Here is a 12,074-nt window from a genome sequence, read left to right as displayed (position 1 = left end):
ATGCCATTTATTTGTTCTAAAAAAACTCAGTTTTTAGATTAGAAAAGTAATAAAGATTATTTAACAAACGGTGTTCGGATAACTGAAGAGTCATTTGAGGAGAAAAACATGGATCCATACTTCACACTTCAACTAGGATAACCATAAAAATAATAGGCCAGGCACGGTGGCTCATGCCTGTAATCCCAGCACTTTGGGAGACCAAGGTGGGCAAATCACTTGAGGTCAGGAGTTCGAGACCAGCCTGGCCAACATGGTGAAATCCCGTCTCTACTAAAAATACAAAATTTAGCCAGGTATTGTGGCTGGTGCCTGTAATCCCAGCTACTCGGGGGGCTAAGGCAGGAGAATTGCTTGATCTCAGGAGGTAGAGGTTGCAGTGAGCCAAGACCGCACCACTGCACTCCAGCTTGGGTGACAGAGCAAGACTCCGTCTCAAAAAAAATAGTAATAATAAAAATAAAAATAATAATAAAAGATATGAGGGAAATTTTGTATAATCTCAGAGTGGGGATAGTTTATGAGCAAATCCAGTAACACCCCCAGAAAACGGTCAATAGTCTTGACTATATGAATATCAAACATTTCCACAGTAAGAATGTATAAATGACTGATGAATAAGAAAAAAAAAAATCAAACATTTCTGCTTGGGAAAAACCAATGTAAATAAGCTCAACAGACAAATGACAATCTGCAAAAAAATGCGCAACTTACAGTGCAGAAGACTAATTTCCTTAATAGAGAAGGGAAAAAAACCTAACAATCTAAGAGAACATTTCACAAAAAAGGAAACAAATAGATTTTAAGCATATAAAAAGATGATCAAACTCACTTGTGATAAGAGAAATAAAAATTAAAATAATACTGAAACATGATGTTTCACCTACAAGATTAGCAAATAATGTACTGGTGAAGGAAACAGGCACTTGCAAACATTCCTGGTAGGGGTATAAATGGTAGAATCTCTAGGGAGAGCGATTTGGCAAGACCTTTCAAAATTACAAATGTGCATACCCTTTGCCCCAGCAATTCTCCTTTCAGGGATTTACCTTTTAGATATGTAAAGCACTTGGAACAACAATGCAAGTGCCTAAGTATGAGCATCTTCTCTGCAAACACAAAATATTTACTGCAGCATTATTTGTAATAGGTGAAGACTGGAAACAACCTAATTAATTGCCCATCAATAAGGGACTAGTTAAGTAAATCATAATGTATACAAACAATGGAATAGTGCAAAACCATAAAAAATGACAAAACTCTATCTATACACATAGAAAAATCACCAAGATATGGTAAATGGTAAATGCAAGGTACAGAACATTATACTATGCTGTTTTTAAAAGGTATTTTTTGTGTAGAATATGTATATATGTAAAATGTGCATATATATATAAAATGTGTAACTATATATATTTGCTTTTATAGCCATAGTATCTCTGAAAGAATACACAATGAACTGATAATATTGGTCCCCTCCAGGGAGGAGAACCTAGTGACTGGGAAAGGGGTTGAATATTTTTTATCACATACCCTTTTGTATCTTTTGAATTTTTGTACCATGAATTGTAAGTTAATCAAAATATAAAATTGCAACTGAATAAAAGCAGAACATATTCAGGGAAAAAAAATCAAACAATATGGCAGTATGTAGAATGAAAAGTAATAGTCCTTTTACTCTCATTCCTTGGAAGTAATCGCTGTTCTAAGCCCCTCCCCTGAAGTCTGATTCAGTAGGTCTAGGGTCAGGCTGGAAATCTGTTTTTAACAAGAACCCCAGATGATTTCATGATGAAGCAAGTTTAAGAAACACTTACCTAGTCAGATCACACAACATGGCAATTTATTCCTAGCAAAATACAATCTGCATTCAATCCTGACAGGGCAAAGAGCCAACAATGACCGTCAGAATAGTGAGCACTGTGGGTCAATTTACACATTTATCATCACTGGTACCACCTGTACGCGCCTGGCCCAAATTGGTCCAGTTTAGTCGTTAACCTTGCAATTTTCCAGGAGAGTAAAATGATTTAGGAGAGATTCAACTATAACATACCCAAACAACTGATCAGAAAAAACAGCACATTTAAGTTTTAAAGAAAGCGAGAGTTGAGATTCTGAATGACCATCTATAGCTTTTAATTGCTGGTTCACCGTTCAGTTCAGTGAATAGAGGTTGAGGGCCTACTAAGTGCCAGGATGCAGACAGCACAAAGCAAGACACCTAACATGTGAGAAGTTATGGAGCACAGGGTACCATGGGAACACAGAGTAAAGGCACCTCAACAGTCAGTGGGGTGATGGTTTTTGAGAGGAAGTGACACCTGTTTACAGAACTCAGGGGAGGCCGGGTGTGGTGGCTCATGTCTGTAATCCCAGCACTTTGGGAGACCAAGGCAGGTGGAACACAAGGTCAGGAGTTCGAAACCAGCCCGGCCAATATGGTGAAACTCCGTCTCTATTTAAAAAAAAAAAAAAAAATTAGCCAGGTGTGGTGGCGGGTGCCTGTAGTAACAGCTACTCAGGAGGCTAAGGCAGGAAGATCACTTGAACCCAGGAGGTGGAGGTTGCAGTGAGCCAAGACCGCGCCACTGCACTCCAGCCTGGACGACAGAGCGAGACTCTGTCTCAAACAAACAAACAGAAACGAAAACCTCAGGGGAAAACAGCTGAGAAGACATGTCTCATTTCCAACCACAGGTAGTCTAAAGAAGTGGCTTTCAAACTGTGCTTCCCCAAACCAGAATCTTCGTAGGTGGAGACTGGACCAAATAACCAGAGAGAATTAGTGTTCCTACTTTTTTTAATTTTTATTTTTTGAAGGTATCATTTTGTCACCAAGGCTGGAATGCAGTGGCGGGATCACGGCTCACTGCAGCCTCAACCTCCCGAGTTCAAGCAACCCTGCCACTGCAGCCTCCCAAATAGCTGGGACTACAGGTGTGTATCACCATGCCTGGTTAATTTTTGATTTTGTGTAGAGACAGGTCTTGCTATGTTGCCCAGGCTGGTCTCAAACTCCTGGACACAAGCAGTCTTCTTACCTTGGCCTCCCAAAGTGCTGAGATTACAGGCATGAGCCACCGCACCTGACCTGGTGTTCCTACTTTCTCTTCAACCTGAGCTCATAGTCCCCATTTTATGTATTACATACTGTGGCTCTTTCAGAAACACTGGAAGAGTATTTGATATTAAAAACAACCAGAAGTATTAATCACTAGAATGTAAGCTTCAAGAAGGCTGAGATTTTAAAAATGTTTTGTTCACTGCTGTTATCTCCAGTACATAGACCACTCGCACAGAGTAGGCAACCAATGAACTGTTTCAACTTTCAACCAATATGTACTGAGCTAGGCACTGATATATGCCAGGTGCCACTCTAGTTATGGAAACACAGCAGTAACAAGAGCCAAGAGTCTTTGACCTCATTGAGCTAACTGCAGTGATTAATATTTCAAGATAGACACTGGGCTAGGCATATTTCATTTATCCTTCTAACTCTGTGAAATGGGTATTAGATCATTCATCCCCCTCCCTCTCCTTTACTTAAACAGAGAAAACAGAAGCTTGGAAAACTTAAGTAACTTGCTCCAAATCACACAGCTAGCAATATGGTAGTACTTGGATTTGAAGCAATTAGGTCTGACTTTAAAATAATGCTCTTTCAGGGCTGGGCATAGTGGCTCATGCCTGTAATCCCAGCACTTTGGGAAGTGGAGAGAGAGGCAGGAAGATCGCCTGAGCCAAGGATTCCAGCCTGGGCAACACAGTGAGAGCCCATCTCTACCAAATATTGTTTAAAAAATTAGCCAGGCATGATGGCACATGCCTGTGGTCCCAGCTACTCAGGCTAAGGTGGGAAGATCGCTTGAGCCCAGGAAGTTGAGGCTGCAGTGAGCCGAGATCATGCGCCGCACACCAGTCTGAGCAACAGAGTGAGATCCTGTCTCTAAAAAACAATGCTCTTTCCATTAAGTACACTGTTTCTCAAATAAAGGAAACTGGAAAAGTGGGCATAAAGTAATCTGAGATCAACTCACAAGTAACACAATAAACACAAGGGCATAAAAAAATAACTAGACTGTAAGCCCATTAGTGGCAGAATTATGTTAGCACTCTGCCTGGACCATAAAAAGAGTATAATAAATGCTTGTTAAAGTTAACTTCAAACTAGAGGCAATACTGCTTTCTGACCTCTGCAGTACTTGACTTCCTCCAGCTTGTCCCATATTCCCTCAAGCCCCTCTACCATGCTAAATATACCAAACCAGTGACTGACTCAGGCAGAGTTCTGTGGTCTATCTTCTCTACCTGTTCTCACCAAGGCAAAAAGAATTCAAAGACAGTAAGGAATTATCACCTTATAAGAAGATTCGAGGGCGGGATGGATTATGTGTAAGTCTGGTTAAGCAACAGAAATACAGATGACTTACATTTCAACTGGAAGGCCACTGTGCCTTGAATTCTAACTACTAAATAATTACAGACTGAAACTACTGTTGATGCAAATATGCATCACTACATTGTGGAGTTCAACAACCAACCATTAAGAGACCAGACTGATAATCACAAAGCTAAAGAATAACGTATTGAAAGAATAGCAGCAATTAGGAACCAGTTACTTCAAGGAAACATTGATAAGGTGGCCTTCCCTCTCAACTGTAGGAATTTCAATTATCTACATGCACATAATTGGTAGTCTTGGCCATGAAATATGGCAGTCAAGCTAGAGGTAGTAGAATACCGATCCAGTGTTCAGTACACACTATTAAGGTCCTAATTTTAATTTGCGAATACCCAATTTTAGTACTCTTTTTTCTTTTCTGAGATGGAGTTTTGCTCTTGTTGCCCAGGCTGGAGTGCAATGACGTGGTCTCAACTCACTGCAACCTCCACCTCCAGGTTGAAGCAATCCTCCTGCCTCAGCCTCCCAAAGTAGCTGGGATTACAGGCGCCCACCACCACAACGTCCTAATTTTTGTATTTCTAGTAGAGTTTCACCATGTTGGCCAGGCTGGTCTCGAACTCCTGACCTCAGGTGATCCATCCACCTCGGCCTCCCCAAGTGCTAGGATTACAGGCGTGAGCTACTGCGCCCGGCCCAATTTTAGTACTCTTAGGCTGCCAGAAGCCAGCCCATTTCTGCAGATGAAGCCTTCTGTCACATTTAAGAACAAAAGGGAAAACTTGGATTTTTAAAAAACCTGTTGTGTGTCAACCACGGGCTGGAAACTGTACTTTGATGCTAACTTTTGTTATCAGTGTTACAGCAAGAACTTTGGCATCCAGTGAAACTATGATCAAAGTTTGTGGGGACAAGTCACTTAGCTTCTTCATCTGTAAAATGGAGATTTATCTAATTCCTACCCAATTCTAAGACTTACAATTTATAATATAATAGCTGGCACAGACTGAAAAAGTAGTTATGAAAGTCTGTTTTGCAGAGATGAAGTCTGTGGTATGCACTGCCTGAAGGTCCTCAGAAATAATTTGAGACAAGTAGATACCAGAATAGGCACTTGTTTAGCCCAAAGCAAATCTTCACAACTGAAAAGTCAGAGGTCTCATGAAAAGCATCCTTAGGAGTAAGAGAGCGAGAATCCAAGGGAATCTCTGGGTTACCTCAGAAAGGAGGACAGGAACTGCACAGAGGACAATGATCACAATAAATTTCTAAGAGTCTTTGAACTAGGGGCTGTAAATGCTTACAGGGATGGGCAGCTAACATGAATGAAGGGGCTGAGTAAAGAAAAATTAACTTCCAGAAATGTAATTTTTGGCTAGGCATGGTGGGTAATCCCAGCACTTTGGGAGGCTGAGGCAGGAGGATTGCTTGAGGCCAGGAGTTTGAGATCAGCCTGGGCAACCTAGCAAGACCGTCTCCAAAACAAACAAACAAAACAAAACCTTAAAAATTAGCTGGGTTTGGGTGGCACATGCCAGTAGTCCTAGCTACTGGGGAGGCGGAGGTGGAAGGATTGTTTTGAGCCCAGGAGTTCAAGGTTATAGTGAGCCATGTTCACACCACTGCCCTCCAACCTGGGCAACAGAGCAAGACCCTGTGTTTAAAAATAAAAAACACACACACAGAAATGTATTTTTATTTAAGCTGTGGGTGTTTATACATGCAAAATACTGGAGTTTACGTTTTACATTAAAGACATAAGTGAAAAACTAGAAAATTTATCATTACACTTTTTTTTTTTTGTAGTTTATTCTCCTTTGACTTGGAACTGGAGGCCTGACACATTTATGTGCCAAGAGGTCAACGTTAGGTCTTATATTTTTGTGTTACAACATGCAGTACAGAATTCAGCCTTGAATGCTTTCACTTCAAGTGACTAATTTGATCCTATTTCATAATGGAAAACAGCTGTTTAGAAATGTAGGCATTTCCAAACACAGAAGTTTGGCACAGTGTTTTTTATATTTCAGTAACTACTTCGAAAGTATTTGTAGAATTCGGCATTTCAATGACATCATGCTTCATTTTCAGCACCACGGCACAGTAATTCAGAATCTCCATTGTAGCTCTTCTTTCATACTCTAAACACTGAGAAAGGCTAATTGAACAATATTAGTTCATTTTCATCAAATATGTCAGAGAACCTTTTCTGGAATTCAACAGACAACTTCACAACTGTGGGAATGTAATTCAGGCCATCACTTTCAATTCTTGGAAACCAATTTCAGCAAAGAAAAGTCAGCCAGTTTATCTCTTGCCAAATGAGTTTCTCAAAGGCATAATTTTGCTAGGAACAAGCAAGTACAACCATACATTTGTGAAGGTATTTATGAACAATGCTGTTTTTATTCAGTGTCTAGATGAGTTGTAAAATCAACCAAACAAGCCAAATATTTTATTTCACTCTCTGCGGGTGTGGTGAATGCCCTTCGGATGCCAAGTCATTTTTTTCAGTATCTTGAGTACCATGCTTCAACTAAGCCAATCAACCTCCATGTAATAGGGCAGATTTCCATAACATGCACCCAATAATTCACCAAGCAAAGTATTCAGTTGTGGAGCAAACCACCATGTTAATTACTAGTTCCTGATCTGACTGATTCATTTCTAAGCTTTTAGCAGAAAGAGCTTTAAGTTTAGGTCCCCGGAAAGTGTTTCTGCTTCAAATTGTTTCTTGGGTCCAACAGTTCTAAACACTATTGCAGAAGCACCACCTGTAGTCATACTTACTAATTTTGACCAATTGATATTAAAAATCTGAAGACTTTTCTCATCACACAAAATCCAGGTATTTCCAGATGTACCTGTGATGAGTCCAAGAGTCAGGTTACATCAAATTCTTAACACATGAATCATACCTAAGTGCAGTGGCTCTCGAACTTTAGCATGTATCAGAATCAGCTGAAGGGCTTGTTGAAACAGATCCATAAGCTCCCCCACCTTTCCCACCAGTTTCTGATTCTGTAGGTCCAAAGGGGTAAGGGACTGAGAATGTATATTTCCAACATGTTTCCAGATGGTACAGTGCTGTTGGTCTGGGACCATACTTTGAGAACCACTGGCTAGGAATACAGCTAACTGTACAGCTATGTGGATGTAGTTTTTAATCTGTTGTAACCAACTGCTATGTAAATCTCCAAAAATAATTTAACTTTTTGACTAAATCTGTCCCAAGAATGTTTAGCCATCAATGTCTGACATCCTGAGCCAAAGTATTTCCTACCTTTGCAAATGCTTGTTTATAACATAATTTCTGTTGTACTCGACAAACACTTTTATAAAACTACTGTATAAAAAAGGCTTTCAAGTCCTGGCAGTTTTTTCATTTAATACATAATTGCCTTCTGTGGCATCACTTATTTTATCTGTATCTAGAAATATAGCCTGTTGAAATTCCAAGTACATTTTTAAGTTCTTTTCATTTCAGCACTCATCCTTTTTGTATGATTTTTTCTTTTTTTTTTTTTGAGATGGAGTTTCACTCTTGTTGCCCAGGCTGGAGTGCAATGGTGCGATCTTGGCTCACCGCAACCTCCACCTCCCAGGTTCAAGTGATTCTCCTGCCTCAGCCTCTCGAGTAGCTGGGATTACAGGCATGCGCCACCATGCCCGGCTAATTTCGTATTTTTAGTAGAGACAGGGTTTCTCCATGTTGGTCAGGCTGGTTTCGAACTCCCGACCTCAGGTGATCCACCTGCCTCGGCCTCCCAAAGTGCTGGGATTACAGGCGTGAGCCACCGCACCCGGCCGTACACTGATATTTCTTACAGTGGTTTACTTTCAAATGGTATCTTAAATTGTAGTCTTTCAACAGACACATTTTATTTAGATGGATATGAAAATTCATCAATTCCACAAAGAAATAGGCTCTCTCCTGTTCAAACACGTGAACTTCTTCCATAAAAAAGATTGTTTTCACTTTGCACAGATGTGGGTATGAGAAATATTTCGTGTTCATCAAAAATATTATTTAAAAAGAACAAGCACAACAATCAATGGTGTTTCAGTTATCTATTTCTGTGTAACAAATTAGCCCCCAAACTTAGTGGCTTAAAACAACATTTATTATCTCATAGTATCTGTAGGCATGGCTTAGCTGGGTCCTCTGGCTCAAGGTCTCCTACAGGCTTCAATCAAGGTGCCAGCCAGGGCTGCAGTCATCTCAAGGCTCGCCTGGGGAAAGATCCGCTTCCAAGCTCACTCACGTACGTGGCTGTTGGCAGCAATTCAGTTCCTTGCGGGCTGTAGTTGGACTGAGGGCCTCAGTTCCTCACTGAGTGTTGGTTGGAGGCTTCCCTCAGTTTCTTTTCCTGTGGGTCTCTCCATAGGGCAGCTCACAACATGGCAGCTTGCTTCATCAGAGTGATCAAGCAAGAAGAGCCAGAGAGAAAGAGAGAGAGAGTGCAAACAAGATGGAAGTCACAGTTTTTTATAACCTAATCTTGGAAGTGACATCCCATCACTTTTGTTGTAGTCTGCTCATCAGAAGCAAGTCACTAGGTCCAGCCCACAAACTGGGGGGATGGGAGGAGATTACAAAAGGGTGTGAATACCAGGAGGTGGGAATCATTGGGAGCCATTGTAGAAGATGTCTACCATGAATGACAAGTGGCACTTCATCATTGTGGCAGGGAGACACCATGGAGCTGTAGAGACCAATAAATGAAGACCATGTGGTTCACCAAAAGGGGTTAAGCAGTATTGCCAGAGGATCTGATATTTCAGTAGTTGGAAAGAGACTTTTTTGCAACATTTCTCTATTTTTAAAAGTTGGCAACAAATTCGAACTTGTTAAAAAATAATGCAAGTTAAACGACAGCAGGAAATGATAATCATTCAATTCATACAACTAGATGATGCCTTAATATTCAGTCCAAGTGCATTATTTGATTTCAGATCCTGGTGAACACTATTGATCAATGAAACATAAATGAAGTTCTTTCAAAAAGAAAAGGAAAAAAATATGTGGGCCAATGCAAAAATACATGAATGGGCCACATAAGGCCTATGGGCTGCCAGTTTGCCATCCTTGCCATAACCTTTGTAATTTCCTCATGTGATACAGATGAACGGGCAAGGGTTTTGCTTCTGGTATGCAAATCCTGGTTTCTGCCACTTCTATTGGTTATGTCCCTGGGCCTAATGACAAGGGCCAGAGAAAGGATCCTGGGGACTTATATCGTAAGTACTTTCTTCCTTGTTTCCTCTACAGAGGAAGGGTAGGGTACCATGCTTTGTACCCCTGACTTCAACACTCCTTATCTCACTTCCCTACTTCATTTTCTCCACAGCATTTCCTATGTCACAAAACATATTTTGCCTATTTATCTTGTTTGTTGTCTATCTTCTTCATTAGAATATGTTTCATGAGGTCAGAAATCTGTTTTATTCACTGCTGTATCCTCATAATCTTGAACTTTGCCTGGCACACAGGAGTCCAATAAACATAGTCTGAGTAAATTAATTCTATTGTTCATAGTACTTAGAATAGTGTCTGGCACAGAACAGGTGCTCAAAAATATTAACTGAACTGAAAAGCATTGTCCTGATAAGAAAAATGGGGTAAAATTGGGCTAGATAATGGTGGGCAGATCATGAAGGCATGCCATGGCATGCCATGCTAAGCTTAAAGCATGAGAGTGAGGTGATCAATGTCCAACCTAGTAGGTGCACAAGATATTTTGTATTTTTTTTTTTTATACAGGGTCTTAACTCTGTAACCCAGGCTGCAGTGCCGTGGTGCGATCTCAGCTCAGTGCAACCTCAACCTCTCAGGCTCAAGTGATCCTCCTGCCTCAGCCTCCTGAGTAGCTGAGACTACAGGTGTGCACCACCATGCCCTGCTACAAGATATTTTAGTCAATATAATAGCAGCTGGCATTTATATGGCATTTACTACGTGCCATATAATGTTCTAAGCATATTACTTAAATCATTTAACACTCACAACAAAATTTGTGATATAGGTATTATTGTTAAACTGAGGCACAGAGTAAGTAACTTGCCTAAGCTTACATAATGAGTACTTAGAGGAATAGGGATCTAAACCCAGGCAGTCTGGCTCCAAGGCCTGTGTTGTCAGCCATTATGCTACACAAACTAAATATAGGAAAAAATGTTCTGGAAAAAGTTATTAAAATATAACTATAAAAATGCAATTACACTGTTCTGAGATATGTTAAAGATGAAGGATTTTGGTGTCAAATATCTTTAGGTCCAAATCTTGGTCCAACCATGTTCTAGCAGTGCAACCTTGGGCCAGTGACTACACTGAGCCTGTTTTTTTTTTTTTTTTTTTTTTTTTTTTTGCTATAAAAAGTAGAGATTTAGGCCGGGCGTGGTGGCTCACGCCTGTAATCACAGCACTTTGGGTGGCTGACGCAGGCGGATCACCTGAGGTCAGGAGTTCAAAACCAGTCTGGCCAACATGGTGAAACTCCGTCTCTACTAAAAATAGAAAAATTAGTTGGGTGTGGTGGCATGCGCCTGCAGTCCCAGCTACTTGGGAGGCTGAGGCAGGAGAATTGCTTGAACCCAGGAGGTGGAGGTTGTAGTGAGCCAAGATCACGCCACTGTACTCCAATCTGGGCCACAGAGCAAGACTCTGCCTCAAAAAACAAAAAACAAAACAAAACAAAAAAACAAAATAAAAACAAAAGAGAGAGATTGATTTAATCTGTCATAGGAGTAGAGGAAAAAATAGAGATTAATACCTCTCCTGTTGGGTGGTTGTGAGAATTAAATGAATATTGGTGCGGTACCTCGCCCATGTGGTAGCTATTATTACTACCATCAAAAGGGAATATATTCTATAAGTGCATTGCTAAGCAGCTACAAAACTTCTGAGTAACAGGAGTTCGGCAATTCAGTTTGCAATCTGAGTTTATTTAGATGGAATTAATATATAACATTGTATAGCACTGATTCTAAATTCTTCTTTATCTGACCTGTAAAGCCCTCTACAGTGATTCAGTCAGTAAAGGTAAACCAACCAATCTCTCTCTCTCTCACAGCAAACATTATTTTATGTATGTCAAGTCCTAGAGCAAATCTCCGCCCTCTTGAAACTCATTTAAAAGAGAATTAAGCGATATGAAAATACTATGAAAGAGAAAAAAATATGAGAGAGGTAAGAACAGAGTACTCTGGTAGTAAAGGGAAGGCTTAATTTACCACAGCTGACAGAGGCTGGCTAGGAAAGATTCTATAACGATAACTTTTGAGCAGGAATAAGGGGGAATTTGCTATGCAAAGGTCAAGATAAACATAAGAAAAATACTATGAGAGAGGACACGGTATGTCTAGGAAACTAAGAAAATACAGAATGGTTGGAACAGGGGTGGCCAGAGGTGAGCACCAGGTAAGTCTGGAGGGAGTTTGGGATCAGATTGTGAAGGGCACTGTCTGCCATGCTCAGAAGTTTGGACTCGGTAGGGTAGGCAAATACACCTTTGTGCATATAACAGAGTCAGCTTCTGTTTTCAGAATGGTGTCTCTGGCAGCAATATGGCAGATGGAGTCCAGAGAGTGTTATGGTAAAGGAACAAGTTGACACTGTCTTCCTGGTTCAGATAAGAAATTTTGGCAGCCTGAACTAAAGCAACGGGGG

At 40.5% G+C, this 12,074-nt stretch overlaps 1 protein-coding gene across 3 annotated transcripts in view; it reads right to left on the bottom strand.

Annotated features, from left to right (window-relative positions):
* The window catches only part of FAM120C (family with sequence similarity 120C), a 117,130-nt gene that overhangs the window by 99,176 nt on the left and 5,880 nt on the right, over positions 1-12,074 (bottom strand). The window contains exon 2 of one of the 3 annotated variants that reach the window (XM_025372732.1): positions 8,460-8,817. The exons of the other annotated variants lie outside the window; for them this stretch is intronic. Within the exon in view, the coding sequence (XP_025228517.1) occupies positions 8,800-8,817 (18 nt within the window). The 3' untranslated portion in view covers positions 8,460-8,799. Of the gene's footprint in view, positions 1-8,459; positions 8,818-12,074 lie in introns of those variants that run through there. 3 annotated transcript variants of the gene reach the window in all.

This window comes from Theropithecus gelada, chromosome X, assembly GCF_003255815.1.
Source record: "Theropithecus gelada isolate Dixy chromosome X, Tgel_1.0, whole genome shotgun sequence".
Classification (NCBI taxonomy): Eukaryota; Metazoa; Chordata; class Mammalia; order Primates; family Cercopithecidae; genus Theropithecus; species Theropithecus gelada.
Note: the sequence above shows the minus strand (reverse complement) of the source record. Positions and strands in the feature narration are given on the sequence as shown.